The 17,231-nt window shown below is 49.7% G+C and overlaps 1 protein-coding gene across 2 annotated transcripts; it reads left to right on the top strand.

Moving 5' to 3' along the window:
• The first annotated feature begins 9,573 nt into the window (after positions 1-9,573).
• On the top strand, positions 9,574-16,033 carry KRT3 (keratin 3). Of its 2 annotated transcripts, XM_023211034.2 has the most exons (10): positions 9,641-9,857; positions 9,912-10,285; positions 11,351-11,571; positions 12,485-12,545; positions 12,902-12,997; positions 13,313-13,477; positions 13,897-14,022; positions 14,287-14,507; positions 14,846-14,880; positions 15,359-15,678. In XM_023211034.2, the coding sequence occupies exons 1-10, from the start codon at positions 9,641-9,643 to the stop codon at positions 15,676-15,678; spliced, it is 1,836 nt and encodes a 611-aa protein (XP_023066802.1). The 2 variants fall into 2 exon arrangements, with proteins under 2 accessions (XP_023066801.1, XP_023066802.1); XM_023211033.3 differs by having other exon boundaries at positions 9,574-10,285; positions 15,359-16,033.
• Positions 16,034-17,231: the final 1,198 nt, after the last annotated feature.

The raw sequence follows: 17,231 nt of genomic DNA, 5'->3' as shown, positions 1-17,231 counted from the left end.
GCCCTGTGTCCATGGGGCCTCATGGTGTGCAGGCAGAAAGACACATGATTTTCCCAAGACCAGTCCCTGCCCATGGGACCCTCGTGCAGATCCAAGGTTAGGCTCAGGGTTGTTCTGCTTTTGGGAAAGCGGGGACAGAGCAGCAAAGCATTAATCTCAGGGGCTTGTGCTCTCTGGGCAGGGGATTTTGCCAGGAGAAACCTGAGCTCTGTCCTTCACCAGCCTGGCCCTAATGTCCCCATTGTCTTAGGGCTCATTGAGCCCCATGTGTCAGAACAGGAAGTCTCTACAGCCAGCCGCATTTGGCGGCTTTGACTTCTTCCAAGGGCTGCACTCCTCCTCTGGCAAAATGCTGATGGGCTCTTTTTTTTTTTTTAGTTTCTGGGAGTGGGGAGGAGGAGTTAAGTGTTGGAAGTAGGGGTGGAGCTTCTCAGGTTCGCCCACCAGGAGCCTGCAGGTTGTGATGGGCCTCACGGAGAGGCAAGGGACAGGTTAAAGCATTTCCCATGCCCCCTGAGTGTGGGAGCAGCCAGCCTGAGCGGCCCTCCATGCCTCTCAGCGTCTCTTTGGTTGAACTCAGTGATTTACACTGCAAGGTCAGGCCATAGATTCTATGTGTGTATGTGCATCTTAGAATAAACGTGTTTGTATACATAAGCACATGGCTATGTGAGCGTGTCAGTGTTTCTTATTTATATAGAAAGTCTCTTAAGTTGGGCGCAGTGGCTCACACCTGTAATCCCAGCACTTTGGGAGGCCAAGGTGGGCAGATCACGAGGTCAACAGATCAAGACCATCCTGGCCAACATGGTGAAACCCCGTCTCTACAAAAAATACAAAAATTAGCCTGGCGTGGTGGCAGGTGCCTGTAATCCCAGCTACTAGGGAGGCTAAGGCAGGAGAATCGCTTGAACCTAGGAGGCAGAGGTTTCAGTGAGCTGAGATCACGCCATTGCACTCCAGCCTGGCGACAGAGCAAGACTGTCTCAAAAAAAAGTCTTCTATTTTACATAAGAGATGAAAAATCTTCATGTTGGTCTCTGTTTCTAGAACGTCCAGGAGAGTGGATCCCAGCCTTGATTCATATGTTTGAAGCTGGCTGGCTAGTCAGAGGGGATATTTGGGGTAAATATACTGTTGAGATAATAGGCACCACCCTTCTCTCTGATCTTGCGAATTGGATTCTGGCCAACTCCTAGTGCTCAGGAAACAGGGAGACATGGCTTGCATTATCTGCCCTGTTGGAGGCCCCATGCTCTCCCTTTTCTTTTAAATGCTTCACCTCTAAGTATACGGAAATCACTTTTCACATCTGAAAGGCCCAACTGCAGGTTGGCAAATCTCTACCTTGGTTTATTTGGCTCATCTGCCCTGACTCCATTCCCCAAGCTCTCGGCTCCCAGCCCTGACTGCAGTCCCACTATCACTTTGGCTCAGGCACCTGTCGGCTCCTAAGCAACTGCTATGTTTGCATAGATGCCTCCCACCTCATCAAGACCCTCCGCTCTGGGTTCAGCCCTCTCAGTTCCAGAAAGTTCTCACTAATACTTCTGAAGTCTCCCTACCTCGTTGCTAGTAAAACCACAAGGATATAGCAAAGAGGGGCTTATTTAATGTCCTACCATGGGGTTTTGGTTTAACTAACTGATGGGGGCCAGGCTTTGGGTTCTAAGACCAGAGGACCTCAGAATAAGGCATGACTGCTCCCATGTCTTGGGTGGATGTTCAGGGCTTAGTGAGACAGCTATGTGGGGAAATAATTGAGGGAGCTGGGCCCCCTTTATGGGCCCTCAGGACACGGTAACAGTGGGCCAACGAGGGACAAAGGGAGGGAGCAGGCTGAAGAGAAAAAAGCCATTTTAGCACCGTTCCATTTTTCTTTTTCCGTGTTGATGGTAGAGTCTGAACAGTCATCTCGTTATTCCACTGTGAGGGCTGGGAGTGCAGAGTTGTGGCCATGAAGGGTCTTGGTGGTGGGAGCCTCAGGACTCAGGCTCATTGCTGCCCATGGTTTTCTGGCTTGGCTTTGGGCCAAGGTGGGACTGTTCTGCATCTGCAGTTTTTTTACTTTGATTGTTGTGGATTTGATCCTCAAAAACTCGAGAAAGTGGACGAGAAGCCAGATAAGCTGGGAAGACACTTTCTGGAGAAAGTGTTTTGTTTGTCATTTGCCATCTACCCATTCACCCATCTACTCATCCATCCATCCATCCATGATCCATCTATTCATCCATCCATCCATCCATCCATCCATGATCCATCTATTCATCCATCCATCCATCCATGATCCATCTATCCATCCATCCATCCATCCATCCATTCATGATCCATCTATTCATCCATGATCCATCCATGATCCATCTATTCATCCATCTATCCATCCACCTACCCATTCACTCTTTTACTCAACAAACCACTAGTCTATAAATTATTTATGGGCAGGAACCATGACTTTATTCATCTTGACATTCCAGGGCCACTGTGCTTACCATATAGTAGCTGTTTAACAAATGCTAATTGAATAATATTTACTGAGTGCCTAGTTTGTGCAGGGCAATGGGGACCCATTATGTAAAGAATAATTATACTTTCTTTTCAAGGAGCTTTCAATACAGATGATAATGTCTAGATAAAAACATGCACATAAAGAACTTGGTAACTGGATAGACAGATAAATGACTTTGGAAGTTACAAATGAAGGACATGACAGTCCAGAGGATAGCAAAATTACTTATAGTCTAGAGCAAGGGGTTGGCAATCACAGGAGGCTACATGCAGGAGGCGGTATTGAAGTGGGGTCTTGATGGAGAAGCTGGCCCTAGATGCTAGAGACGGTGGCAGGTGCTCTCCTTACAGAGGGCAGGATTCTGATACCTAAGAGGAGTCCTTTCTTCTAGAAGTCTTCTAGGAGTAGCTCCACCCCTTTGGAATATCCTGCTGTTCTGTCTCCCTTAGGCCTCCTCATACTGGATTTTGGTCACACTCCATTTTCTGTGCAGCATCCTGTGAAGCTGCAGCATTTCTCCCATCAGGCTGGGAGCCCCTTCTCCTGTGAATCCACCACCCAAGAGCATGGCAGGGGCAGTTGCTTCAGCTTGACAAGCATTGTTGAGCACCTACATTGTGTCAGGCTCTGTGTAGGGCCATGAGGATATAAAGCTTATTGCAGTATGGTCCTCACCCTTGAGAGTGGTATAGTGTAATGTGAAAATGGTGCGTGAGTGTGGGGAGCGTAGACACATTAAATACACATTTTCCACACTTTTAGGAAAATGTTGAAAGCAATGGTGTATGCAAACACTGAGGCTCTGGAAGCATAAGGGAGAAGCATTTGCTTTTGCCAGGGATTCAAGGAAGACTCCCTGGAGGAGGTAACACCTGTGAAGCCAGCCACATTAAAGGAGTGTGGACCTGGAGCTTGTGAGAGGGGTGCAGGGGAGGAGGGTGCTCTAGGTAGCGAGAATTTCAGAGTAAAGACAGGAAAGTGTGGCTCAGTGCAGTACCAAACCAAAAGCCGCTTAGCATCACTCAAGATAGTGCAGGGAGTGGTGGGAGAGGACGCTAGAGAGAAAGGTTGAGGCCAAGATGTGGAGGACATGGGTTGGCCCATTGTCCAATTTGTTTGGGGTTTGGGCTTTATGTTCCAAGACTAGACAAGCTCAGAACAAGGCGTGTCTGAGGATTAAGCTCAGAAACAGATGAGGAGGTAGCTCTGGGCCACCTGCTCTCAGGGTGTGGCCTGGAGGCCCATGATGTGCTTTGAATTGCAGTCTAGGAACCACCACTCTACCCCTCCCTCCCCTGCCATGCAGCTGTAATGCTAAGCCTAGGCATGGCTCTGCCTCCTTTCCCACTCTTGTTTCCTATGAGGGTATGTTTCCAGGAACAAAGAGGTTTGCTGTCATTCCTTTGTCTCTTGGCAGAATGGTATCTCACCCCGCATGCTGGCATCCATGCCTGTGATATCTATTGAGCACTTTTCATATGCTAGGGGCTAAAATTTGCTATTTTAAAAATCCCCTTGTGTTACTTGCAGTGTCCCCTGGTCCCCTTATTTCCGCTATGATTGTACCCTTTGCTTTATGTCCAACTGGATCCCCTCAAATTCCTCAGTGGAGAGAGATCCAAGCTTTTCAAATCATTGCATTGAGAAATGAATGTATTTTTCCTCTTAAATGCCTCTTTCCCAGGTTAAATGACCACTTAATGGTTGTTTTCACCTCCTCTTTTAACTTTTTTTTTTTTTTTTTTTTTTTGAGACGGAGTCTCGCACTGTTGCCCATGCTGGAGTGTAGTGGTGCGATCTTGGCTCACTGCCATCTCTGCCTCTCGGGTTCAGCCATTCTCCTGCCTTAGCCTCTGGAGTAGCTGGGACTACAGGCGCCCGCCACCACGACTGGCTAATTTTTTGTATATTTAATAGAGACGGGGTTTCATCGTGTTAACCAGAATGGTCTCGATCTCCTGACCTTGTGATCCACCCGCCTTGACCTCCCAAAGTGCTGGGATTACAGGCCTGAGTCCCGCACCCTGCCTACCTTTTGTTTTATGACAACTGTTTAATAACTTCCTAAGATCTCTTGGGAATTCTCCAGCAAGGACAAGGTTGTGATTTCTGCTGTGCACAAGCCTCTGGTTTGAGCAGGCACGCCAGCCAGACATGATTCAGCACAAGTATAAACGGACAGCTCTCATCCATGCAGAGGAATCTTATGTAAATAGAGGCTTATTCAGGGCAAACCCTTTTTTTTTTTCATTTTTACTGTTATGTTTATTTTCTCTGTAAGTGCTTTGTGAATGCTGTCCCTTCAGTTTATTCTTACAGCAGGACAAGGAAGTGAGTTATTTAAAACTAGGAAACTGGCCGGCATAGTGGCCCATGTCTATAATCCCAGCACTTTGGGAGGCTGAAGTGGGCGGATTACTTGAGCCTAGGAGTTCAAGACCAACCTGGGTTACATAGAGAGACCCTGTCTCTGCAAAAAAAAAAAAAAAAAAAAAAAAAAGCTGGGCATGGTGGTGCATGCCTGTGTCCCAGCTACTTGGGAGGCTGAGGTGGGAGGATGGCTTGAGTCTGGGAGGTTGAGGTTGCAGCGAGCTGAGATTGCACCACTGCACTCCAGCCTGGGCAACAGAGTGAGACACTCCCTCTCTCTCTCTCAAAACAAAAACAAAAACAAACCAACCCCCCTCCCCACCACCACCACCAAACCCATGCCTTGCCATTCTCTTCCTCAGGCAAGCTGATGGAAGTCAAGAGCTAAAGAAGGGAATAGAATCTTAGCTTGCATTGAAAGAAGCATGGTGCCCCCATCACAGACAGGAAGGGGCTTCCTATTAGTTCTGGTGCACATGAAGCCACCTTTGAGTACCCTATCTTAGCACTGTAGTTTTAAGAGATCCATTACATATTAAAGTGGGTGCAGAGAATAGTCCTGGAAACCATGTGTACTGAGGACTGGGAGAAATCGAACTGGGAGGTTGGTGTCTGTGAACTCCACAGTATTTTCTAATATTGGAAGGGTTGTGATACAGAAGCCAGGGGAGTTTGTGTGTTTTACTCTGGAAGGCCAGGCAAGAGCAAATTCATCTCAACTCAGTTCCCATCTGCTGAAGGCCTGCCAAGGCCACAGGCTGATGGACACAAAGGCAAGGAAGACAGGTGGTAACAGTGCTCAGTAGGGAATCTCAGCTGGGGGCAGGTGTCCAGCGGTAGAAGGGGCAGGAGCTTGAGACCTGAGGCTGAGAGGCCCCAGTTAGGGTTGCTGTTGTGTCAGGACTGCAAGGGTTCTGAGAATGCACATGGATGCAAGTGTCTCTCGATTGAGTGAATAGTGTGTCTTTTTATATATATGTATTACTTTCAAATGTATATGATTATGAACTGCAATTTTATTTAAAAGTGTTGCTAAATTCTTAGTAAAAAGTGTATGTTCTCAAAGGATACTGGAAGTATGAGTTCTGATATGTGTGAAGGTCAATGTAATTTTGTGTGTGTTAAAAGAGGCCTTCACACCCAGAGAAGTATGGGTGTCATGCCATGATGGACAGGTGACTGGGGCTCCTGCTGACCAAAATTTCACTGATCCTATAAGAGGAGTTGGGCTCCCATGGAATGGAGTGGAAGGCATGAAAGCTAGATCCATGAAGGCCTTCCTTGGGTCAGGGTGGGGTCTTGCTGGCCTGGGCAAGTTAGGAGATTTGATGAATTGCCTTCCATGGGGATCTTGAAGAGTAGGAGTGGCCAGGTGGATTTGGCCTCGAGGTAGAGGAGTGGACTAGAGAGCCTCCTGGCCGTAGCACCCTATGAATCTCTGATTTCACACATTGCAATCCAGTGACTCACTCTCCTCTCCAGGGAGAAAGCACTTAAGGAGCTTAGTTAATAAACTTCAGATAATTCAGGTGTTGGAGGTGACTGTAAACCAACTCTATTTTCTCAAAGTGTTTATTAGGCCTTCCAAGTTTAGAGGGCTGGGCCCAACCAATAAGAATTTCAACTCACTGATTATCTCCTCCCCTTCCACCACTTCCTTCACTCACAACTCTGATCAGAATTGACATTCTAGTCCTGTGAATGTATTCCCCAATCTTTGTTTTGCTCCCTGTCCTCTCAAAGGCCAAGCCATGTCTTCTCTGCTATCCCGATCCCAAGAGTAAGTATAGATTATGCCCTTCTTCCCTTTCCTTCCACCATCTGTTGAGGAGGTCCCAGACCCAGGACTAGCTGATTACAGCAGTGATTGTGATGTTGTTTCTCAAAGATTCTTCTCCAAGATAATTCCTTCTAAAGGAATGACAAGCATGATTCAGAATCAGTGGGCTCTGGCAATGGCTGAGATCTCCCCCACTGGGGGCACTAAGTACCCTGAATCACTACGGGTTTAAGAATTCCTAGAGACTCATTGCCCTGGAACCTAGGCCCCACACGTGACCAAGCAGCAGCCTCATTTCTGTCTGGCATAAAGGCAGGTCCTCCATCCTGCTCTCTTAGATATTATAAGAAAAAATATGGCCTACTTTTTGTAATATGTTTCCTTTTTTCTTTCTTTCTTTTCTTTTTTTTTTGTTGAGAATGGTCTTGTTCTGTTGTCCAGGCTGGAGTGCCATGGTGGAATCATAGCTCACTGCAGCCTTGACCTCCCAGGCTCAAGTGATCCTCCAACCTCAGCCTCTCGAGCACCTGGGTCTACAGGCACATGACACCACACCTGGCTAATCTTTGTATTTTTTTGTAGAGATGGTGTTTTGCCATGTTTCTAAGGCTGGTCTGAAACTCCTGGGCTCAAGCAATCTGCCCCCCTCAGCCTTGCCAAATGCTGGGGTTACAGGCATGAGCCACCACACTTGGCCTCATGATATGTTTCTTGAAACACTGGCAGATATTTCATGCATCTAGCTATGTTCCCGTGAGATCTAGAGGGTCAGAGATGATTGATCATCTTTTACGGTTAGTGATGCTGAAATACATAGAATTTAAACATCCTTGGTTGTACTTAGTCATGGGGAGGATCTGGTCTAGCCCTGGGATTGGTTCATTGCCTCTGAGGGAGCAAAGAGGAGAGGAGCCTGTGTGGCCACCCTCTGGGCCAGGGCTAACTTCACAGTCCATGGGCAGAACTTACAGAAAATCAGGGATATAAGTCAGAGATGCTGGAGAGGAGATCCCAGCAATGAACGGGACAGATTGTGTGACCTCGAACGTCTAGTCAACTTCAACTTGATTCTGTAATTGGTTGATTCTTGATTGATTGGTTCTTGATTCTGTGATTCTACTTTTTCTTTTACCCTGAGGAGGTGACATTCATTTTGCATGTACATTTTTCTAAATCTGAACACCAAATTTGAGAAGTCTGGATTCCTCACATTGAAATAATCTCAATTAGCTTGTACTACCTCATGCAATGGGAGTTGAACTAGCTTTCAACCAGTTTTATCTGGTTGTAATCCAGTTAAAGGGCTTAACCATTAATTCATTAATAATTAATTGATGGACTCATTCATTTTTTCAACAAACCAAACTTTATGGCACTTACTACTGGCAAAGCATTGTGCTTTGGTCCAAGGGACCCAGTGTATTAACAAGACTGGAAACTCCTGGAGAGCTTATGGTTTTATCCTGGGGAGGAGCTAGGATGTTGCACAGCCTGGCAGGTAACACATGGGAGAGATACAGATAAAATGGAAGAACCAGGCCACTGGAGAAAATTTTATTTCCTTTGCACTTGGGCCACTCCCAGCCCTAACCAGTGAGTGTTGAAGTCTCTGTCCTTTTCCCCAGTTCTAAGGAGGCTCCTGCCAGGGCCATACAGACCACACCCTTAGAAGGGCCCAATGTGCAGCAGACAGAACAAAAAAAGGCCTGTCCTGGAGAGATAAGCAGCTAACTTGGCCAGCTCCAGAGTGAGCAGGATGGCTTTTCTCTTGGACAAACCAAGCCCAGTCATAAGCCTCTGGACAATCCCAGACAGGCAGAGTTTCAGGCTTTTGGAGTCAGACATGTTCCACAGTGCTGCCGGCTCTGCCAGATCTGGCTTTTCGGGGTTTAGAGGGGTGTGGGCGACTCTCAGGAGCACATCTCTCAACCAGAAAATGGTCCCACAGGAGCTCCGTGTGTTTTGTCCATGACTGGGTCTCTAGGGTTTTGCACAGGCCTGGCACACATTCAGCAGTCTGTAAATATTTGCTGAATTTGTTGTTGACTTGATGTTTGAGTTTCTTGTTCCCTAGGCCTTAAGCTAAAACCAGAGAAATGCCAAAATGTGGGGAGCAAGAAAGGAAGCCATAGAGAAACCCTAAGATGTGTAATAGTGTACAATTTCTTAGGGAAGTTTTAAAGAGAAACAAACATCAGGCATGTTGGATTTTGCCAGTGTCTGGTCAACATGCATAGGTGTTAACTTGACTTTTTCTCCGAAGATAGTCATAAACCAAAACACCACTACCTCTTGAACTAAAGCTTGGGGTATAGGGAGAACCCAGGAGGCATATTTGTGATAGTTCTGGGCTTTGTTTCCAGGAAGGGAGAAGGAGAGGTCAGCGCTTCATCCCAAATTCCAGCACAGAGCCGGGCACATACTGTGCACTCAATAATCGTGGAGAGACCTGCATCAATCCTTCCATTAAGACACTTTCCCAGAGCTGTGAGTGGGCTCCACTGTCTCTACTGCTCAGAGAAGCAGAACCTCCTCACGCCTCCACTCTATTCTTTCCAGAGCTGGGCACAGCTCTGTGGGGCCCAGGGGCAGCTAACAGGCAGAAGGATGGCTGCTGAGCACCTGATGCAGGTGAGTGTGCCTCCTGGCTCCCATCAGATAAAGCTAAGAGGAGGCCATGCCCAAACATGGGGCAATGCCAGGCACCACCCCCTTGCCAGGTAAGCCTGCCACCTTAGCACTTTTACCATTTCAGATTATTTTCAAGGTGTGTTCGGTAGCCTGGAATAAACTTATTGCCTTGGAGGCAAACCCAACCCATGAATATTTGGGATTAATTATCTCTCCTTCGTTTGAGCCCAACAACCTCCTCAAATGTATATAAAAGGATTTATTTTGCACAGGTCTTCAGTTCCCATCCCTCTTCCTCTGACTGTCAGTGTCCCTGCTTAACTTACACTCTTCTCTTCACCAAGCTCTTCACCATGAGCAGACAAGCCAGCAAGACATCTGGTGGCGGGAGCCAGGGTTTCTCTGGCCACTCTGCGGTGGTCTCCGGCAGCAGCAGGATGAGCTGTGTGACCCGCTCTGGGGTAGCTGGTGGAGGAGCCTATGGCTTCCGGAGCGGAGCAGGTGGCTTTGGCAGTCGCAGCCTCTACAACCTGGGTGGCAACAAGAGCATCTCCATCAGCGTGGCAGCTGGTGGCTCCCGGGCTGGAGGCTTTGGGGGAGGCCGTAGCAGCTGTGGCTTTGCAGGTGGCTATGGAGGTGGCTTTGGGGGCGGCTATGGAGGTGGCTTTGGTGGTGGCTTTGGTGGTGTCAGAGGAATGGGAGGTGGCTTTGGTGGAGCTGGTGGCTTTGGAGGGGCTGGTGGCTTTGGAGCGGCTAGTGGCTTTGGTGGTCCTGGTGGCTTTGGTGGTCCTGGTGGCTTTGGTGGGCCCGGCAGCTTTGGCAGTCCTGGTGGCTTTGGCCCTGGGGGCTTTCCTGGCGGAATTCAGGAAGTGACTATCAACCAGAGTCTCCTGCAGCCCCTCAATGTGGAGATCGACCCCCAGATTGGGCAAGTAAAGGCCCAGGAGCGGGAACAGATCAAGACCCTCAACAACAAGTTTGCCTCCTTCATTGACAAGGTGATGAAGCTCTGACTGGCCATCCCTTCCTGGGCTGGAGACTTTGAATTTGATCTTTGGGACACAGTGTTTAAATGTTTCTTGGATGGGCCAGACTGGAGGGTGAGGAGTTAGGTGGAACTCTAGGGTCTGGGAAGATATTCAGGGTTGAGGAGTTTGTCCACATGGTCAAGTGAGGGGAGGCGTGGAAAGAAAACAGTCCCCTATTTGGACCTGAGCACCGCACATCCTGTTTGTCGGGATCTCTGCTGAAACTTCCAGTCATTGCCTTACTAAGGCCCAGGCTGCCAGGGCAGGCAACCCAAGGCAAGGGCCACTGCCACCATCAGGGAAGGGTCCACTGAGAATGGGAGGCTTTTGAAATATAAGCTGTCCTCTGAGGCTTTCCAGGAAGCCCTTTCCCCTACATGTTGCTGTGCCAGGCAGAGGAGGCTGATCACCTGGATGAGGGATCAGGAGCATAAGAACCTTAGTCCCAAGGGAGTGCAGATAAATGGGTGACTGTGCACTCCTACTCAGCCCAGTCAGGAAGACAAGAGTGCTCGGTGAACTTCTCCAGACCAGGACAGCTCTCATGGGGTTGCTGTCCCTCCAGGCTCAAGAGAGGTGTTGTCATGCTAACTATGGCATGCCAGCCAGCGTCGCTTCCCAGCATCACTTCACTGTTTTTGAAGAGCTAACATGTCAGTAGAGTCATGGGTGGAAATGGTGCTGCTGAGGTTTATGTGCATTTTTGTAGAGCGTACTGTAGTTTTGAAGAGATAGGATCATGAAGTCCTCAGGAACACCAAGGGGTCAACCTTACAATTCTATTGCTTTCCGGTAGGAGCCAGTTCTGGTTTCCCCGTCCTTTGTGACTTTCCGAACCACCCTGCAAGTGTAGTGTCCTGACTGATCACCCATCTGACCATAATCTCTCTGACTACAGTAGAAGCCTACTTTGCATCCTTTCTAGGCCTTTACGCTGGGGGCCCAGGAGATAGACACCTTGTCCTACCTGAGTGAAGACCCCTCTGCTCCTCTGCTACAAGTGTTACCTGATGTTGCTTCCTGCAACCATTGCAGGTGCGGTTCCTGGAGCAACAGAACAAGGTCCTAGAGACCAAGTGGAACCTGCTCCAGCAGCAGAGCACAAGTTCCATCTCAGGCACCAACAACCTTGAACCTCTTTTTGAGAATCATATCAACTACCTGCGGAGCTACCTGGACAATATCCTCGGGGAGAGAGGGCGCCTGGACTCTGAGATGAGGAATATGCAGGACCTGGTGGAGGACTTCAAGAAAAAGTGAGTGATGGGAGGAGTGGGAAGATGCCATGGCCCACCCTGTCTCAGAGTCTTGGCCCCTTCTACATGCCTCCTGATTGCTGGGCAGTGGTGTCACCTGGCCCGTTTCCCTCTCCTTACCTTCATGAAGGACAACTTGGTTCATTCAGTTTCCCCTCACCTTCCTTCTCCAAGCATAGTGCTTTGCAAATAAAATTGTGGCAAGAGGAATGAGTTTAGGCTAGCCATGGTGGCTCATGCCTGTAATCCCAGCACTCTGGGAGGCCGAGGTGGGCAAACCATTTGAGATCAGTGGTTTGAGACCAGCTTGGCCAACATGGTGAAATCTCATCTGTACTAAAAATACAAAAATTAGCTGGGTGTGGTGGCACACACCTGTAATCCCAGATACTCGGGTGGCCGAGGCAACAGAATTGCTTGAACCCTGGAGATGGAAGTTGCAGTGAGCCAAGATTGCACCACTGCACTCCAGCCTGGGCGACAGAGCGAGATTACACCTAAAAACAAAACAAAACAAAACAGAACAAAAACAAAAACAAAAAAAAAAACGGATGAGTTTAGAGTCGGGGAAGCATTTTCTCATGAGTCAGGTTGGGGAAGATCCTAGTTCTGGTATCTGAAAGATTCTGGGACAACTCATGGTATGGTGATCAACTATCCAGAGGTTTGCCTGGGACTGAGGGGTTTCCTGGGATGCAGAACTTTTAGTGCTAAAACCAGACAGTTTGCCTGGGCAAACTGACATGGTTGGTCCCCCTAACTAACAGGGAGATAGTAAAAAGGATGTGCTCATCTGAGAGGGGCAGGATAGGGATGGAGGGATGGAAGAGATGAACTTTCAGAGTTCCAGGGAACAATGGTGTTTACGATGACCTCAAAACCAAACTCAACTTTTTCTTTTTTACTCACACAGATATGAGGATGAAATCAATAAACGTGCAGCTGCTGAGAATGAATTTGTGACTCTGAAGAAGGTAAGGGCTGTATGTGAGGTTTCCGAGGCTTGTAGCTGCAGGTTTCTGGCTGGGTTGGGGGAATCTCCTCACTCCACTGCCACAGAGCTGCCAAGTTCAGGCCTTTGGAGCAATAAACAGAAGTCAGGTGCACCTTAGTCTGGAAGATCCCTAAAAGAGTTTGTTCATCAGTCTTTAGTTTTTTAGTAGGATTGAACTTAGACCATCCTAATGAGATGCAAATTGCCCGTTCAAGTGGAGACTGGTTTTGGACAAGGACCATCACTTCACCAGTCCCCTCTGCTGTTTCTTGCTGCAGTTGTGGTTTGTTGTTTGTTCCTTGGGGGAATAAGGCCTTTATGCTCTTCTTTTCTCAGGATGTGGACAGTGCCTATATGAACAAGGTGGAGCTTCAGGCCAAAGTGGATGCCCTGATAGATGAGATCAACTTCCTGAGGACCCTCTACGATGCTGTGAGGATGTTACCTACTAAGAAGGGACAGAGGAGGAGTGAGATGTTTCCAGATTTGAGGCTGGTGTATTTTGGTATCTAGGCCCCAGAAGACATCTGGGATGAGCCTGGAGAAAAGGACCCTTGGAAGGGATTCCACAGGATAGGTTGCAGACATGGGGTTCTCTGAGTGGCTGGGGGGTTGGGGACAGAGTATGGCCAATACACATGTGGAGCAAGGAATCAGTGAATGAAACTGTTGATCAGGAGTCTCTCAGGGCCCTGTGTGCTTGTTAGAGAGACCCCAAAAGTGAACAAGCTCCCTCTGTGTTGACAGGAGCTGTCTCAGATGCAGAGTCACATCAGTGACACATCTGTGGTGCTGTCCATGGACAATAATCGCTCCCTGGACCTGGACAGCATCATTGCTGAAGTTCGTGCACAGTACGAGGATATTGCTCAGAGAAGCAAGGCCGAAGCTGAGGCCCTGTACCAGACCAAGGTGGGTGCTAGGCACCTCTTAGAGGATCCGCTGGAGGTTTCAGAGAGGCTGTGGCCTATTGGACAGCTGGGTAGTGAGATCCCAGTGGTCACTGGGTGAATGCCTTTTGGTTTTACCCTCTGAAGATATCCTTGTAATGGTGGTTCAGTTGCAGAAAGTCTTGCCCCTGGGGGAGCTGGTTGCCTGCTATGTGGGACTGACTCCAGCTTGCTCAGGAACTACAGGGTAGGAAAATCTTCTACCACAACAACCCAGATGTTCTCTTTCCTGCTGCCTTGGGGGTGTCCCTGCCGAAACACAATGCAGTCATTTTAGCAAATGCTTACTGAGCTCCTCACGGTTTGGTGGGTGATGTCGTAGGTACAGAAACAATTCAATCAAAGCTGCAGGAATACCCCATCTTCCCTTCTGTTCTCTAGTTGGGGGAGCTACAGACCACAGCTGGCAGGCATGGGGATGACTTAAGAAATACCAAGAGCGAGATCATAGAGCTCAACAGAATGATCCAGAGGCTGCGGGCAGAGATCGAGAGTATCAAGAAGCAGGTGGGATGGTCATGGATGTTGGCTCCTGGGATGACTGCTGAGGGGTGGGGGCTAGGATCTCAGGACTCCTCCCTTGGAATAGATGTCTGGAGGTCATCTCAGGCTGGCTGACCCACAGGGCACTATCTCCACAAATGGAGACAAGATGGAGGCACTAGGGCAGGAGGAATGTTCCCTGACTTTAAGATGGGATAATCCATTGCATGTAAGGAAGGGCCTGGGGCCCTCTTACTGAGCTCGTCCCTCCTACCTCCCTTGCCCCAGAATGCCAACCTGCAGACAGCCATTGCGGAGGCTGAGCAGCGTGGGGAGATGGCCCTCAAGGATGCCAATGCCAAGCTCCAAGAGCTGCAGGCTGCTCTACAGCAGGCAAAGGACGACCTGGCGCGGCTGCTCCGTGACTACCAGGAGCTGATGAATGTCAAGCTGGCCCTGGATGTGGAGATTGCCACCTACCGCAAGCTGCTGGAGGGTGAGGAGTACAGGTGAGTCTCTAGTCCCGTCTTCCCACACCCCCTGTCTCAAGTCATATGTCAAGGGCCAGATAAGTGACCAAGTAACTGGGGATGGAGCCCTGCTATATAAAGAGAGGCTTTGCAGTGAAGATTTGCCTCTACCAGCCCACTCCTTCCCAGGCAGCCAAAGCACATATGCAACGGGTGCCCACAGGCTCTCCTTGCTACGGCCCAAAGAGGGGTGGAGAAAGTTTCCTGATGTGCCAGGCTTCTCGGTTCAGCTCTGGTTGCTATTCATGCCCTTGGTCCATGGACTTGTTGGTGTGTGCTTTGTGACGGGGCCTACTTTCTCTTGCCTTCTCAAACAGGATGTCTGGAGAGTGTCCCAGCGCTGTCAGCATCTGTAAGTACCGAAAGTAGCCAAGAAAATGAGAGTTAATTCTGAAGTATCTGCACTAATTCAGGGTAGTAGCAATTAATTTAAACATATTTTTATGGAAGTTGGAGGGGTTTTCTGGGAGAGGAGAGGGAAGCGATTGGCTTTTGTAATTGTTCTGGGTTCAGGGCACTTTTGATAGGCTTCAACGGCCAATGTGGAATATCCATAGGGGGCCCCTTGATGGGAGGAGAAATTCAAAGGCTAGATCCCTTCCCAGGGGGTCATCAAGATTGTACTGTGGGAGGAACCACTGGCTAATTCATAATGGCTTAATGGCAGGGGAGTGAGTAGCTAGCAGCCATGGAACTGCTCGTTGTGACTATCCTGTGCAAAGCTGCCTTGGTCAGCTCTGGATAGTCCCGGGCCCGCTGGATCATTGATGATAACACAGCAGCTGGCCTGGGCGCCGGCGCTGATCGCTGTCCTGTCCTCTCCCCCACAGCCGTGGTCAGCAGCAGCACGACTTCCGCCTCCGCAGGTGGCTATGCAGGCGGTTACGGCGGAGGCGTGGGCGGTGGCTTAGGAGGTGGCCTTGGCGCGGGCGGAGGCTCAAGCAGTGGCTTTGGCCGGGGAGGCGGCGGTGGACTCGGCGGTGGATTTGGCGGCGGCAGCAGCGGCGGTTTCAGCGGTGGCAGCGGCTTTGGCTCCAGCTCCGGGGCCCGCTATGGAGTCAGTGGCGGGGGCTTCAGCTCGGCCAGCAACCGGGGCGGCAGCATCAAGTTCTCCCAGTCCTCCCAGTCCTCTCAGCGCTACTCCAGATAAAGAGTACGCATCAGCATCACAGCCACCCCAGCGCTTCCCCTCCGCTCCCCACGCCCCCATATCGGCAACACCACCAGCGCCACCCCTTGCTTCCCAAGAACGTGGCTCTACGCTGGAAGGTTGGTGGCCTCTTGCTCCTCCTTCCAGATCCCTGGCCAAGCCCAGTCACGAGAATTTCAGGCTCCCCTCTCTGGCTCCAGCCTGTGCCTGTGATTGTACAGGTGTGGCCTAGGCCGCCACCTTCTGCTGTCCCGGGGTCCCTTCCCTGGGTGGGATGTTCACTACAGCTCTGATGTATATAGCATACAGCCCCCTCCGCCCCTCCGGTCTTTCGCCAATAAAGTGCACTGTTTCACTCCGGGCCTCTGAGTATTAGCTCCATGTCTTTCTCCTCAGGGCACTGAACTCCCTGGTCGCCTCCCTGGCCTCCCTGCCTCTGCCTCTCCCATGTGGGCTCTGTGATCCACAGAGTAGCTGCAGAACTCTTCCTCTGAAACAGAGGCAGTTTGTCTTCTTCGTACGTTGTGCGGATCCAGTTGTTCACTATTCTGTGAGCACTGTGGGGAGGGAGAGGTTCTGCTCGGGATGCTGCGTACCCTGTGTACCATCACTGTCCTTGGTGGTGAAGGCTGGGCCATGCAGACATCTATCTCCTCCCTGCCTTCTCTCATGTGGGGGAACTAAGAGGGCCTTGGGGACAGAGGGTTTCTTCCCTTGGTGTTGATTCTCAATCCAGCTGACATCCTGAAAGCTTTGCCCCCATCAAAGTGCTCCGGGAAAGTGCGGGCTGCTGGAAGCCCAGGGATGGAGAGGTTCCCCAGAGCAGCCTATTCAAAGTCTGACCCAGGAACACCACTCCGTTGAGACACCTTGCAATAAAAGGTTCCACGCCCATTACATCTTTTCTTTTTGGAGCACATATTAGAGTTTCTAAGAAATTCAGTTGCAAGGAAAACCTGTTAGCTTCCTTGAATCCAGCCTTTCCTGCAGAGGCCCCCATCCCTGCACCTAAGCACTGTGCATGCACTTGGGGCCTGAAAGTATGTGCACCAGCCATGAGAGTTCTTGTCATCCTGGCCTCTGCCCTGCACCAAGAAGTTCTGAGAATGTGTTAGTTGGCCATGGGAGTGCTGTCCAGAAGGTCACTGCTCGAAAGGACTCAGAAGCAAGGAGTCCAAGGCTTTTGCTTCCAAATGAAAAGACCGAGGCTCAGAGAGGAAGGTGACTCCTCTAGGGTCTTATAGCATGTGAATGCCTGAGCTGGGAATGAAGCCCCGCATCCCAAGTCTAGAGCTCCTTCCACTTCCCCACACTGTCTTTGAGGATGCCTTCCAGGCATGCCACACTGCCCAGGCACCCGGAGAGAACACACAGGCTGTGGAATAGAAATGTGTAGTCAGGCCAGGCCAGGGAAGCAGTATTTCCATCCTTGGACAAGGTTGAATTTATTTTAGAGATGACGAATGGCAGATAGATAAAGAAAACCTGCAACTGGCGGTTGAAGAGATTCAGTGTGGAAATCCAGCTGGTTCCACTTTTTGAAGGAGGTGGGA

The sequence above is a fragment of the Piliocolobus tephrosceles genome, chromosome 10 (assembly GCF_002776525.5).
Source record: "Piliocolobus tephrosceles isolate RC106 chromosome 10, ASM277652v3, whole genome shotgun sequence".
In the NCBI taxonomy this organism is placed as follows: Eukaryota; Metazoa; Chordata; class Mammalia; order Primates; family Cercopithecidae; genus Piliocolobus; species Piliocolobus tephrosceles.
This window is presented reverse-complemented; position numbering and strand designations above follow the sequence as displayed.